The sequence below is a fragment of the Barbus barbus genome (genome assembly GCF_936440315.1).
Source record: "Barbus barbus genome assembly, chromosome: 8".
Classification (NCBI taxonomy): domain Eukaryota; kingdom Metazoa; phylum Chordata; class Actinopteri; order Cypriniformes; family Cyprinidae; genus Barbus; species Barbus barbus.
This window is the reverse complement of record NC_136736.1, coordinates 7,268,613-7,284,992: the sequence shown is the minus strand read 5'-3', so window position 1 is coordinate 7,284,992 and position 16,380 is coordinate 7,268,613. Positions and strand designations below refer to the sequence as shown.

The 16,380-nt window shown below is 37.9% G+C and overlaps 1 protein-coding gene across 1 annotated transcript in view; it reads right to left on the bottom strand.

Moving 5' to 3' along the window:
- Positions 1-559: 559 nt before the first annotated feature.
- The window catches only part of LOC306874084 (E3 ubiquitin-protein ligase DTX4-like), a 28,439-nt gene continuing 12,618 nt past the window's right edge, over positions 560-16,380 (bottom strand). Inside the window, exons 4-9 of the mRNA XM_079423821.1 lie at positions 13,232-13,293; positions 12,944-13,105; positions 12,537-12,598; positions 8,745-9,065; positions 8,492-8,581; positions 560-2,406 (exon numbers count right to left, since the gene is read on the bottom strand). Of these exons, the coding sequence (XP_079279947.1) occupies positions 2,179-2,406; positions 8,492-8,581; positions 8,745-9,065; positions 12,537-12,598; positions 12,944-13,105; positions 13,232-13,293 (925 nt within the window). The 3' untranslated portion in view covers positions 560-2,178. The remainder of the gene's footprint in view (positions 2,407-8,491; positions 8,582-8,744; positions 9,066-12,536; positions 12,599-12,943; positions 13,106-13,231; positions 13,294-16,380) is intronic.

The window sequence follows — 16,380 nt, the reverse complement described above, 5'->3', positions numbered from 1 at the left end:
ATATATATATAAAATATAGTGAAGCATAATTGCTTTTCAGTATCAATTTGTATATGTTTGATATGAATGGGAATTTACAACAATGGCAAAAGCTGATTTGAATCACTTTTATGCTGAAGAACCATACTTGGCTCAACCGGTTCTTTATACGTTTTTTATTAGACATTTTTTATTTTTTTCCCACTTATTTCCACTCGACTCGTGCCTAAGGGGAAAACAAAAATCATGCTCTATTTTGAAGGTTTTTTTTAGGCTATCTACCATATATACTGTAGTGCACTGAGATTCAGAGATGTGAAAATTGATTTGAAAAATTGTTGTGAAAAACATTTATAGTATTTCAACAAAAGGCTGAAACATAAACAGCTGCAACATCATCAATTTATATATATATATATATATATATATATAAAAATAATGTTTTTTGAATGCACTTTTTTTTTCATCTTTCATTATGCATAAAAACTACAGATTACCATAAAATGTCCTACAGTATATTTTATGATGCAATAAAGGCGAAAGAATTCGATTTCTCATATTTTTTTTTATTTTTAATTTTCATGTACAGGTATTATCATGCTTGATTCTCCATTTGTCAAAGAGTTTTTTTCCCCCTCACAAAATTACAAAGTTGTATTTGATAATTTTATTTTAATGCTTAACAGATTAAAAAACTCAACATAATGCAGTTGATCTACTTCAAAGCTATTTTTTTCCCACAACTTCATATGAACAAAAATTGCATTTGTAGCGTTTGTACACAGACAAAAAATAAACCAAAAACAGTTGAGGCTCAACTTTAAGTATAAACTTTCTCAGCATGAAACATTCTTAAAATATAGTAAACTAGGAAAATAGAAGAAAACATTAATATAAAAGAGAAATACAAACAGAAATGCAGATGAGTAACACCGTACCTCTGTGTTGTGGATGCATAGCATACACTCTTATATTTAATCAAGCACAAATGCAAACATACACACATACCAAACAATGGCACGTTCTTAGAAGTGGATCATTATAAAACAGGTCAATAATTGACCTAACATATAGACTGGCCTAAAAACAGGGTGTAAGAACAGTAAAGAATAGTTGAAAAGAGTTATATCATTTTATGCAAAATACTTTAGTTTGACAAATTCATTTGGGCAAACATTACTAAACTGACCCTTAGGGATCATTAAACTACCCATCTTTCTAGCCATGAAGTGCTTGCTAGTCCTTCTGTCATCTCACGGTCTACATTCATTTGCTTATATCTTTCCTCTGTATTAAAGCTGAACATATTTAATGCTGAATGTGGAATAAAGCAGCACTTCTTAGCTAAAACCACCAAATTGGTTTCCTGTACCATGAAAATGTGATATTCTACAATCTATAACTATTAGATGCTTTAGAGAATCTTTTACCTCAATGAACACAAAGTACTCAAATTATCTGAGGAAGAACAATTAGTTGGTTTTCTCATGCTTCATATAAACCAGCATAAATGAATTCAATGTTTCCATAAAAGTGATTTTCAGTTCATAAAATGCTGCTCTATTTTGATTAATCAAAACTCTGAATCTTATGCACACGTTATCATCCGTACAAAAATAGTATAAATTCTCAATACATGAAAACAAGGAATGATGTTGTATGATGATACAAATTATAATACACTAAACTACACTTCTGAGTTCCAGTAAAAAGACTGAGAGTAAGTAATCCAGTTAGAGGTACCAGAGTTGACTAAATACACCCACACTTACAACTGTTTAACACAACTTACACAAACTCACACTGCAACATCGCTTAAGCAGATAAAACACGTCAACGCTGCTTCAATAACCTGCATTTACTTAGTCTTTCTATTCCCTCATTTTTCTACCTCACAACCCTCCACCTCCCATTCTTGCTTTTCACACTTTTTCTTTCAAACCTCTCTTTCTCCTTTAACCAAATATCGTTCACATGTAAGTTGTGTTACTTCATGCCCTGATTTGTATTGAGATTGGGATACTTGCTGACTTGTACCTCATTTACATAGTTATTTGTACCAATTGGTCACATTGTTTTATATCAGTGCTCTTTTTCATAAGAAGTTTTAACTGAGCTCAAATGCACTCCTAGAACATCTAGTACCTTTTTTTTTTTTTTTTTTTTTTTTTCACTGCCATCGAGCACATCACGTCCTCTTCACATTTGCTGTTCCTCCTCTTCAGTGATGCCCTGGGCTTTAAGCTCCTCTAGTACATTGTCAATATAGCCAGAATCTGGATAGCCATGTCCAGTAAGATTGGAGCCAAATTCTGTCTTGTGATGGATCTCATTCCAGATGACAGTGTCTGATTCTCCTGTAGTGCTGGAGGTGCCTACTGAGAAGATCAGCCGTCGATCCCACGCCAACAATAACAGCCTTAACGCCTAAGAACCAGAAAACATATTGATATTGCAATAATAATAATTAAAACTACATTAAATCTAAATGTGTTCTCAGATCCTCTTTGATACACAAAAATATTTATTAGGGGGTGGCACAGTACATGTATTCGTACCGAACAGTCACGGTGCGGACATCTCGGTTCAGTGCATGAGGCCTAACTGTGCGTTCACACCGCCGGCGTCGAGAGCGTCAAAATTCGCCCTGGCCGCCCTGACTGAGACGCTGTAGAAAAGATTCGTGGACGCGCTGACGCTCTGACGTAGATCGTATGCTCGTCTTGTATTTAAAGGAGCCGCAAAAGAAACAAGTAGGTTGAGCCAATGAAAAGCCATTTGTGTGGTGTGGATTTGTGTTCATGATTAAGTGCTAGTCTAATTTCAACATTATAGGAGACATTTACTAGCCTTGGTCTTTAATTAACATTAATTTGTGTGCAGCCTACATTACAAACTGTCCAGATTGAAGTGTAGCCTTAATGTAATTGGTCAAATCGGTGTTGTTTTGAGCAAATAAATTGCATTCCCGCTGAAAAACAAACGTTGTAGCGTGAAAATGTACCCTATAATTTTTATTTATTTATCTCCCTGTACACAAACAGGGACACGTCAAATATTATCGGGAAACCCGCCACAGCAATAACTAATCTCTCTTCCATTTTGCATGGGAACTAATGTGGTCGGAACCAAAGTTTACAGAACTGCGTTCTCTGGAACCCTCTCAAGCGGAGGACTTCTACATTCCGATTGGTTGCCGCCCAACCGCGTCATAGCTCATTACCATAAAGTTGACCTGATTTCAACTCTCCTCGACGCTCTCACCGCCCAAGACTCGCCGCGCCGCTCTCGCCGGAGCTCGCCGCCGGCTCTCATTGAAAATGAATGACTTCCGGCCGCTTTGACGCTCTCGCCGCCGGCGGTGTGAACGCACAGTTACAACGAATACAGGCAATTTACCCTCAATCCAGAAGGGGGCGCTCGCAGTAATGCAACACTGTTTGATAACAGCCAGCAATTTGTGTGTGTGTGTGTGTGTGTGTGTGTGCATGTGTGCTCCAGCACGATTACTTCAACTGTTTCCTTATACCAACAGAATCAACTTTAAACACTAATTGTCTGATTAATTAAAAATATTAATAAAGATTTTATATATTCCGCGATTGGCCCACTACTCGACCGGCCCCACCGGTACTCCCGATGGCCAGTACATCCCTGTATGCGTGTGTGCGTGTGTGTGTGTGTGTGTGTGTGTGTGTGTGTATGTATGTATGTATATATATATATATATATATTAAATAAATAAATAAATAAAAAGCAATTATTTCCTACAATTTTGACAAAGTGCCAATAATCTGGATGAAGGAATGGTCTCTGATCTCTTGTCAGGTGTTCTCTAACCTCATCAGGCATTATAGGAGAAAATTTACAGCTGTTAAATTGGCAAATGGAGGTTTTAAAAACTATTGAATAAAAGGGCGCTGCAAATTGTGGCCAATGTGTATTAGAGAAAAATATTTATTTCATAATGATACCCCCCCCTCCCATTTTAAATTCTTATTATCCAATGAAAGGTTAGATTTTTGTGATTATTTTAAATAAGAGATCAAAAGGATTAATAATGCAGATTAATTTTCACAGCCTTCTTTGATCATAATTACAAAGGCTGCTAACATTTTTGACCGTGTGTGTGTGTGTGTGTGTGTGTGTGTGTGCGTGTGTGTGTGTATACACACACCTTATATATATATACACACCTTCTATACAAACACACACATATACACAGTATCTCACAGAAGTGAGTACACCCCTCACATTTTTGTAAATATTTTTTTTACATCTTTTCATGTGACAACACTGAAGAAATGACACTTTGCTACAATGTAAAGTAGTGAGTGTACAGCTTGTATAACAGTGTAAATCTGCTCAACACACAGCCATTGTCTAAACCGCTGGACAAAAAAGTGAGTACACGCTGTTGGATTACAAATTTATAAAATGGTAAATCTACATTCCAATGTAATAGTATATCAACTGAAAAAGTTATGTACATTGTGTTTTACATTTTGAGGTAAAGATGATGACATTCTAAGAAGATCACACCTATGCATTTGAATGACACTGTTATGCTGATGAGGTCAGGGCTGGGGAAATTCCGGTAGCAGGCTGATTCCTGTACTGCATTTACATGCTTTGTTTAGATTGTCTCCACCAACTCTACTGTGCTGAGCTATAGTCAGACTTGGATGACTGCAACGACGCACCGCGAGTACTCAATAAAGAGTAACTTCTGCTTGAAAGATATCCCAACGTCTCCTGGTCTCTGCTTCGACGAGGAAAAAGTTTCCTACAACCCCAAAGTGAAAATGTCCAAATTGGACCCAAAGTGTCAATATTTTGTGTGGCCACCATTATTTTCCAGCGCTGCCTTAAACCTCTTGGGCACCAGACCTCTTGAGTTCACCAGAGCTTCACAAGTTGCCACTGGAGTCCTCTTCCACTCCTCCATGACGACATCACCGAGCTGGTAGATGTTAGAGACCTTGCGCTCCTCCACCTTCTGTTTGAGGATGCCCCACAGATGCTCAATAGGGTTTAGGTCTGGAGACATGCTTGGCCAGACCATAACCTTTACCCTCAGCTTTTTAGCAAGGCAGTGGTCGTCTTGGAGGTGCGTTTGGGGTCGTTATCATGTTGGAATACTGCCCTGCGGCCCAGTCTCTGCTTCAGTATGTCACAGTACATGTTGGCATTCATTCGCTCTATGAACTGTAGCTCCCCCGTGTCGGCAGCACTCGTGCAGCCCCAGACCATGACACTCCCACCACCATGCTTGACTGTAGGCAAGACACACTTGTCTTTGTACTCCTCACCTGGTTGCCGCCAAACACGCTTGACACCATCTGAACCAAATAAGTTTATCTTGCTCTCATCATTTACATTTATGCATTTAGCAGACGCTTTTACCCAAAGCAACTTACATTGCATTCAAGTTACAGTTTTTACATTTTATCAGCTCTTGCTTTCCTTGGGAATCGAACCCATGACCTTGGCCTTGCTAGCGCCATGCTCTACTATTTGAGCAACAGGAAAGACCACAGGACATGGCTCCAGTAATCCATGTCCTTAGTCTGCTAGTCTTCAGCAAACTGTTTGCGGGCTTTCTTGTGCATCATCTTTAGAAGATCTGAGCACTCACAGGCTTAGCCCCTACCCCTTCAACCTCTGCAGCAATGCTGGCAGCATTCATACGTCTATTTCCCAAACACAACCTCTGGATATGACACTGAGCACTTGCAGCTCAGTTTCAGGGTCTTGGCAATCTTCTTATAGCCTGCGCCATCTTTATGTAGAGCAACAATTCTTTTTTTCAGATCCTCAGAGAGTTCTTTGCTATGAGGTGCCATGTTGAACTTCCAGTGACCAGTATGAGAGAGTGAGAGCGATAACACCAAATTTAACACACCTGCTCCCCATTCTCACCTGAGACCTTGTAACACTAACGAGTCACATGACACCGGGGAGAGAAAATGGCTAATTGGGCCCAATTTGTACATTTTCACTTAGGGGTGTACTCACTTTTGTGGCCAGCGGTTTAGACATTAATGGCTGTGTGTTGAATTATTTTAAGGTGACAGCAAATTTACACTGTTATACAAGCTGTACACTCACTACTTTACATTGTAGCAAAGTGTCATTTCTTGTTCATTTCAAAACATGACTATCAAAACATTTGCAACAATTACACACACACACACACACACACACGGGGAAATAATTATTCAACACTTGAACAAATTTTTTATTAAACATTTCCAGTGCAGCAATTAATATGAAATTTTGACCAGATGATGGTATTAACTCAAGAAATCTACACAGATAAAGATATCATAAAATTACAATCCATAAAAAAGTTATTTTTAATGAAGTGAAATATGAGAAGAAAAAAAGTATTGAACACACAAAGAAAAAGCAGTACACCAAGGCAAGACAAAGCAAGACAACATCTGATTTCACTAATTAGTTCAACCTCCTATTTGTGCAAATTCGAATCAGCCAGGTTATTGCAGGTTAATCAGTTAGAAAAAGCCTTACCCACCTTCGCAACAAGATTGTTGTGCTGCATAATATTGGTAGTGGTTATAGACGGATTTCACAACTCCTAAATGTTCCTGTAAGCACCATTGGGTCCATTATACACAAGTGGAAAGAAAAAAACTCTCATCAACCTGCCACACAAAGGAGCTCCTCGAAAGATTTCTGATCAGGGAGTCAGAAGGTTAATCAGAAGAGTAATCCAAGAGCCAAGGACCACTCGGAAAGAGCTACAGAGAGACTTGGAAGCAGCAGGTACAGTTGTCACAGAGAAAACTATAGGCAATGCACTCCACTGCCTCCATGCATCTCATCTCGGAAGGCTCCATTTTTGAAGAAAAGGCATGTTGAAGCTCGTTTGATGTGTGCTACAAAACATTTGGACAACCCTGTGAATTACTGGGAGAATGTAGTCTGGTCAGACGAGACAAAAATGTAACTTTTTGGCAATAATACCATACGCCATGTTTAGAGGACAAATGGCTCTGCATATGACCCTAAAAATACCATACCAACAGTGAAGTTTGGAGGTGGAAGCATCATGGTATGGGGCTGTTTTTCTTCTCATGGTACTGGCAGAATCCATATTATTGAAGGGAAGATGAATGGAGCCATGTACCGGGAAATTCTTGAGGTGAATCTGTTACCATCCGCCAGGATGATGAGGATGAGACATGGATGGACATGTCTCATGTCCATCCATGTCCGTCCATGGTTATTCGAAATTGTGCTAATTGACCCTGGGGAAGTCGTGGCCTAATGGTTAGAGAGTTGGACTCGTAATCGAAAGGTTGCGGGTTCGAGTCCCCGGCCGGCAGGGATTGTAGGTGGGGGGAGTGAATGTCCAGCGCTCTCTCCACCCTCAATACCACGACTGAGGTGCCCTTGAGCAAGGCACCGAACCCCCAACTGCTCCCCGGGCGCCGCAGCATAAATGGCTGCCCACTGCTCCGGGTGTGTGTTCACTGTGTGTGTGTGTGTGCATTTGTTCACTACTCACTGCTGTGTGTGTGCACTTGGATGGGTTAAACGCAGAGCACTAATTTCGAGTATGGGTCACCATACTTGACAATACGTCACGACTTTTACTTACTTTTTTACATTCCAGCAGGACAATGATCCAAAACAAACTGCAAAGGAGACTCGGTCAGGAGGTCCAGTCAATCACCAGACTTAAACCCAATAGAGAATTTATGGAAGGAACTGAAGATCAAGATTCACAAGAGAGCCCCGCGGAACATTCAAGATTTGAAGACAGTCTGTTTAGAAGAATGGACCAAAATCCCACCTGCGCACTGTGAACGATTAGTTTGTTCATACAGGAAGCGTCTTGAAGCTGTTACTGCAAACAAAGGCTTTTCCACCAAGTATTAAGTATAATCTCAGTTAGCGTGTTCAATACTTTTTTCCAGTGTCATTTCACTTTATTACACAACTTTTTTATGGATTGTAATATTCAATATTTTTTCTCTGTGTAGATTTCTTGAGTTAATACCAACATCTGGTCAAAATGTCATGTGAATTGCTGCACTGGAAATGTGTTTAATAAAAAATTTGTTCAAGTGTTGAATAATTATTTCAACACTTGAACAAAGTGTTTTTTGTGTGTGTGTGTGTGTGTGTTTGTGTATATATACACAAACACACGAACATCTATTTCAAACAAATTATGTTCTTTGAACTTTCTATTAAAATCATCATGGTTTCCAAAAAAGTAAGCAGCAAAACTATTTAACATTGAAATTATCATATTAGAATATCATGACACACTGAAGATAAGAATAATGGCTTCTGAAAATGTAGCTTTGCCATCACAGTTAAATAATATATAATTATACATATTAAAATAAATATTTTTAAAAATATAAGTAGAAATGGTTATTCGAAATTGTGCTAATATTTCACAATATTACTGTTTTTACTGTATTTCTGAGCAAATAACTGCAGTCTTGGTGAGCATAAAAGACTTAGGACTTACCTTGCGTCCTTTTTCATTGTCTGGAAGATAGCAGTGACGGGGAAATCCTCTTGCAGTAAAAGCCTTCCCTGGATTTGGATGCTCAGGACCCTTGTGAGAGACACGAGAGGAGATATTCTATTAAATATAATAATATTTGAATATGATTGGGTAGAGTCCAAGTGTAAACACAACCAAGATGCACTGAAAATGGACTACAATCTAAGCATCTTTAATAGAACACAACTTCATTAACCATATGATATAGTTATACCTGTATCCCGGACGGTATATTGTAGATGATGCGAATTGTTTTGCAGTCTGGGTGTCCTGGAAGTGAGTGCGGGATGACATGGTATTCCATCTTACCGGGTGGCTGGTTGCCTGTCTTTACTCCATATATTGTCTTGCATGTGGGACACTGCAGGCTGCCGTCTTTGTTGCCATTGTTGTACATGGCCACTAGGCACTGCAGGTGATTCAGATGCCCACATTGTGCCAGTCTTCCAACCGACTCTGCATGCAAAACACCTGCTACACCTGGACCCTTATACCCAGAGGGTCCCCCCAGAGCCTCCATACAAATAGTACAATCCTGAAATAAAGAATACTGATATAAGATGTAGACATAAAAATGTTAAGAAATGGATTTGTTCTTTTATGTAATTTAATTTTTTGCATCAAAGCCGATAAGATGGAACATTTATATCTAGCCAGTGGTATTATGGCCTTGGCCTTTTCTTTTTAGTTAGGGATAGTTCACCCAAAAATGAAAAATATATATAATTAATTACTCCCACTCATGTCATTCCAGACCCGTAAGACCTTCGTTCATCTTTGGAACACGAATTAAGATATTTTTGATGAAATCAGAGAGCTCTCTGGCCCTTCCAAAGACAGCAAGGGAACTACCACAGTGAAGGCACAGAAACGCAGTAAGAACTTCGTTAAAATAGTCCATGTGACATCAGTGGTTCAGCCGTAATTTTACGAAGCTACGAGAATACTTTGTGTACGAAAAAAAAAAAAAAAAAAAACGCAAACAACGTATGTGCTGCTGATGTGCACAACACGCATATGCATACGTTGCTTACGTTTAGATCATAGCATGCGCCGTGATACTCTCGAATTGACGAATGACGAATTGTTGAATAAAGTTATTTTTGTTTTCTTTGCACACAAAATGTATTCTCGTAGCTTCATAAAATTATGGCTGAACCACTGATGTCACATGGACTATTTTAACCGTGTTCTTACTAGGGCCGGTCCGAATACCATTTTTTGAGCTTCGACGCTTTGGTAGTAATCAACACCGAATATTCAAAGCTTCGGAGGGAGGGGGCTGAACATATTCTTCTCTCTAATAAATGCTAGAATCTGTGTGTGTCTGTCTGTGCATTTTTATTATGTCGAGAACCATTCATCCAATCGACTTCACGCGTAGCGGGTGTGTTGCTGCAGACCCAAGGGAGTGCAGTGTCACATTTTGGTGCAATATGGACACGCGACACGTTCAGAATGAATAAACTTTTAATAAACTACAGAACAGCACAAGCCGGAAGCGGCGCGCCTCACGCGGGCAGAGCTTATATGCTCCGAGAACGGACACTGCACTAGTGATACAAAACACACAAGTCTGTTAAGAGCAATACTTTTAATGAGGTCGCCTAACAATTTTTAACAAACAAATCACTCCCTAATCAGAAATTAGCGAATAAATGAACAGTTCAGCGAACTGTAATAAAGAACACGGTAGCATACTTTCCAGTATCACATTTTAATTAACAAACAGTTTAAATAAAATTAAATGAATTCCCTTATATACAATAAAACAAACTGTAATAGGCTAAATAGAACAAGGTAACGTTAGGCTGGCTAGACAGCTCACATTTCAAAAAACGATTTCTTTACAAAGTCAAACATTCAAATAAAACAGGTGATTTTTTTCAAACTTGATGTGCTCTTGTGGTAGGCCAGTTTCAAATCACATATTTGGCACACTGCCTTTGACTTGTCCTCACTCAATTTAAAGTGCTCCCACACAGCAGAGGTCTTTGGCATTTTTGTCTTCTCTTCCAGATGAGCTGAATCATGACGTTCATGATGTTCACTCTTGGGCGATCCATAGAGAACCGTTTTGTGGGGGATGCCAGGTGTTCGGAGAAAAATAAAAAAAGAATATTCGAATCTCAAACTTGAAAATCGAATGCCAACCCACCAAACGAATATCTGAATAAGAGAATATTCTGGTCCAGTCCTAGTTCTTACTGCATTTCTGTGGTAGTTCCCTTGCTGTCTATGGAGGGTCAAAGACCTCTCGGATTTCATCAAAACAAAAAACTTAATTTGTGTTACGAAAATGAACAAAGGTCTTATGGGTTTGGAACGACGTGACGGTGAATAAATTATATAATTTTCATTTTTGGGTGAACTATCCCTTTACCTGTTTGGTTTCTAAATGTCTCTTGAATTTCAATGCTTGTATGGTTTTGGCAGTCAATAAATCATCACACAAAATACATTTTAGTCAGTGCAAATAATGTTTATACTGGTTGCATATAAACCCATATCTAATGTAGTCTGGGTCATGACGAATTTGATGTATTTATTTATTTATTTTTTGCTAACCTTGGATTGTTTCTTAAAGGTTTTTAGGTTGTCATGCAACCTAATTTAGCTGGCTTCTATTTAGTCAAGTCTAATTTATTTGCATATGTTTATACATGTTTATAACATCTTGATATCTTCATGCATTTAGTCACATTTACCAGATTAGAGCTGAGTGATAATATACAGTAGCATGCATTTTGCGATGACTTAAGCAATCAAGCAGCTGAGTATATATCGCCCTATGCGAGTGCAATTTATGCAGTGTATACAAAGCTCCATGATACAAATTTGTGACAACAGAAACAATCACGTGGCCAAGATGCTATATAGTACATATTGCTTTATATGAATATACTGTATGAATGGTGAAGTTGGATGTACAATATATCTAACTTTCAATATATTGCGGAGCGATAATATATTTTCCATTTTTCAACAATACAACAATCAAGCAGTTGAGATTGCAATATAGTACGTATCGTTTTGAGTGTACTGCGTGTATATGGGTAAAATTAGATAGACAGTAGTTGTATTGAAAATTATGCAACCTGTACAGTTTTGTTCAATTTTATATCAATGTGTATTAATTAATGAATTATGTAAGGGAACTTTTATTATTATAGGTATTATTTGCTTTACTCTACTAAAGAGTGTACTTTAAACTGTCCAAATGCTTCATCAGTATTACGGAGTAATTCTGATGTGCTAAAAGATCAACAGGAAATGTGTGTGTGTAGCTGAGAATTAGACAAGAAGTGTTATTTTAAAGTTCCTACATGCTCGCTTATAAGGAAATGATTTGCATTGAATACTTAAACACATCCAGGGGACATAGTTATATTAGATACATAGTTATACACCTTAAATGGCCATGTATTGAAAATGTGTTATGATTGGATGAAATAGAAGCATCTGGATTTGATTAGGGTACAAATGCTAAGTCAACATATTTATCCTGGTCCCGCTCTGCAGCCATGACTGTAATGACCGTCACCTTTTCTTGCAAGAAAATAAACTTTTAAAATACTTTTTTCATACCTTCATTGAAATGGAAAATTGCCACGACAATGACAAATGAATTTGCACCAAAATACTGTAGAAATATATTGCACAGTAAAATCTTTAATTAAAAAAACACTTAATTTTACAGTCTTAACCAGGCACAATTACATCTTACTATATGCACTTATATGTATGTGTACGTGCAGAATTTCATGTTCATTTTGTACAACTTGAGAGAAATGTAGAAAAAATAATTAAGATCTTTCTAAAATAAACTAATGTGCCTTTGAAAAAGACACCAACTTTTCATGCCTCTTCATGTTTTCCAGAGGATTCGTTACTTCATGTCTACAATGCGACTTGGCCTGTGTGTATACTTTACTGCCAGCTCAGATTTGCTGCCAGGCTTAGATTACATAACAATTAAAGAAACAAAGTAGCAATGATGTCTTACTTCTTCTGGTGGATTCCTGACCTTCTGTAAGTACCTTTTTACCACTTCCTCAGGTGTTCTACCTGGAAACCAAATCACTTATGTTTAGTGTGTAGAGATCTCAAATTTCATTGGGTGTGTATTTAAATCTGCTGAATGGCAATCGATGGAAACAGCTGGTAGTGATTGATGGCTGCTGCATTTGTTTCAGTGGTTTCCTCAAGTACAAATCTGTTATACCAAGCAAGACTTCTTTCGCCATTATAATGTACTTTGGCATGAATTGATAAAGTGCAAATTTATTAAGGACTTTGATCATCACTTCTGCAGTAGCAACTTTCAGAAACAAAATCATGCAGCAACACTGCAATACAATGCGTTTATCTGTGAATTTGTATAATTTGTCTCAAATATCCATGCATTCTTACCTTTGCGTGCTTGTTTCTTCGTGGTCTTGCGGCAACAGTTCCCAATGCCAGGAATTGGTCTTATGTCACTCTTGCTGACTGGTGGAGGATGCAAAACTAGTTTTGGTGGACGGGTCAAACATACTGGTAGTCCTGCTGCACTCATCAGAATGCCCGTAATACCTGCAAAGCATCATAATGCGTATGTTTTTACAGATTAGAATGTATAAATTATTACATAGAATTATGTAATATACAGCCAGTTTATCATTTCTGAAAATGTATTAGGAATGTGTCTTATTTTCTTACCAGCTAAAGCCGGATGGACAGGGCTGGAGCCATTAAGATTCTTCACTGGTACTGTCGGTACCCTGAGAGAGAGAGAGAGAGAGAGAGAGAGAGAGAGAGAGAGAAAGAAGCTCTATAAAGACCAATGGACACACTGATTGCTATATTACTGAATGTTCTCCTATATGTGACCATGGACCACAAAACCAGTCATAAGGGTCTTATATAGAGATTTGTATAATCTGAAAGCTGAATAAATAAGCTTTCCATTGATGTATGGTTTGTTAGGATAGGACAATATTTGGCCGAGATACAACTATTTGAAAATCTGGAAAAATCTAAATATTGAGAAAATCACATTTAAAGTTGTTCAAATTAAGTTCTTAGCAATGCATATTACTAATCAAAAAGTTTTGATATATTTACAGTAGGAAATGTCTTCATGAAACGGCCTTTACTTAAAGGGGTCATATGATGCTTTTTTAAAGATCATTATTTTGTGTATTTGGTGTAACAGAATATGTTGGCATGCTTTAATGTTCAAAAAACACATTTTTCAAATACTGTACATTACTGTAGGTCCTCTATGCCCCGCCTCTCTCAAACGCTTCGTTTTCTACAAAGTCCCACCTTCTGACAAGCAGTCTGCTCTGATTGGCCAACTGGCACAGTGCATTGTGATTGGCCGAACGCCACAAGCTCTTGTTGGAAATGTAACGCCCCTTTCCCTTTCGCGAGCTTCAGCTTTCAAAATAAAAGACCGTTAATAATGTCCTTAATTTTACCATCAGTCCAAGCCCGAGAGGGAACAAAGTCGCGTGACAGACACAGTGATGATGCTCGTATGTATTTGCACACAAGCCGCGATCAAGATAGCTGACGTGCTGTAATGTGACCCTCTCCCTCCTCTCTCTCTCTCTCTCTCTCTCTCTCTCTCTCTCTCTCTCTCACACACAGACACACACACAACGCGCAAAACTCCGCATTTAAACAGTCAATAGCAAATACTTAAACTAAAAATAAAAAGAAACTTCAGTCGCCGATTCAGAAGCGCCAGATTGTCATAGCAAAGTCAGAACCTCTCCTAGGTTCACAAAACGGTCGTCCATAAAACGCGTTATGATAACATCTGGGTTTTGCTGTTCTGTTGTAAGTAATCTTAATGATTCCTAAATGCATCTACTTTCGGAAGGCCAAATAAAGTGCTTTTGCTTTCGTCTAAAAACACACAGCGTCTCCCTGTCCCTGGCTGCATCAACACTACTGCGGTTACTGAAACCATGCCTTCTCTCTTTGCGTGAATATTTGGGAGGCATTACGCAAATATTTCCACATTGTGACGTAGACGTGGGGGCATGTTTGAATGAGCTGTTTTAAGGGTGGCTTGGCAGAGTCTTAACTTTGATAAAGAATATCTCTTTGGTTTTGAGACTTTAGTCTTTGCCACTTCAGGGATCTTGTCTATGCACAATCAGCTTGTAACACCCCAAAGACAAAGGAAAACTTGAAATCGCATCATATGACCCCTTTAATACCCTAATGATTTTTGGCATAAAAGAAAGATTGAAAATTTTGACCCATACAATGTATTGTTGGCTATTGCTACAAACATACAATGCTACTTAAAGGAAAAGAGAAGTGGTGTGTGGACAAGTATGGTGACCCATACTCATACTGGAATTTGTGCTCTGCATTTAACCCATCCAAGTGTACACACAGTTGTGAACATACACCCACAGCAGTGGGCAGCCAATGCTGCGGCGCCCGGGGAGCAGTTGGGGGTTCGGTGCCTTGCTCAAGGGTCTCACCTCAGACGTGATATTGAGGGTGGAGAGAGTGTTGGTTTTTATTTTTAGTGTATGGGGTGTTGCAATATACTGTGATATTTCAAATCTAAAATACTGATATTCTGTTAACACTACACATTTGATAATATACAGCGCAAGGAACTGGTATCTGGTTGACATTCCAACATAGTAGGTGACAGTATTGCCTTATTGGTTGCCACCCTGCATAAAACAAAAGAAACCTTCCACACACTCGTATATTGAGTGTATTTCATTGGCCGTACAAGAGAAAATTCTAAATAAAATTAAAGATGAATTTGACTCATTTAAATTCAAAATTTCTATACATATAATGTTGTGTAAAACTAGGACAGATATTCTACCAATTTCTTCATTACCAAGAATTTTCCCAGCAACCTATTGAATTTCTAGAGTACAACATGCAGTTCTTGTTCAACGACTAAAGTGCAAATAAAGCATTGTTCAGCCTCCAACATCAACAGTTATATGATACTTAACTGAAAGTGCATTTTGACACTTCGGTTAAGTATCAAATGACTATTTACTATTATATGAGCAAATTTTTGGTCAAATCAGTGTGAAAAATGAGGAACAAAATACCAAATGCATCTCACAGCAAGTTTTGTTGTCCAAAAAAAAAAAAACCAACAGAAAGCAACTATGTTCAGCCCTTTTACTTCCCTCTTTACACACTCAATGGTCTTTTATGCCGTGTTTTCTCACACTTATTTTCTTATCTCATTTACTGCAGTCTGTTAGTTGCTAGTCTTAAAAAAGCTTTGTCTGTACATAAATACATTTAGAAAAACATGCATGAATGTAGAAGCTGTTTCTGATTTACACTTTCAAATGCACACACAAACACACTTTAAAAAGTCTGCTGTCAGAAAACGTCATATTTTAACAGTCAATGGTCCACTATTAAGTCATCAGGCGATGAATCGTATTTCACTTTGACTTTACAATAAGTCATAATTTTAATAGAAATCAGGGAGAAAACTTAGCTAAAAATCCACAAAGCATATTCTACACAAAATTCTTATTTACCTTTGCATAAAAATGCAAAATGCATTATTTGGAATTACATCTGAAATGCTAAATTTCAAGTGTAACAGTCTATTTAGACATTTTCTGACATTTTATTGTCAACAGGTGCATAGCTGACCTAAATAGCAATACCTCCGTTTATGGTTACATTTCCTCATTGTCATGCTCCCTTCCATCTGAAACTCAAATAACAATACTTTGCTGATGCCAACAAAGGATACTATGTCAGATGACATAGAAAAAAAATGAACTGTGATGTGACGTTTAGGGACAGGTGAATCTGAAAACAGTTCACAGTAATATTTATGAAAAATG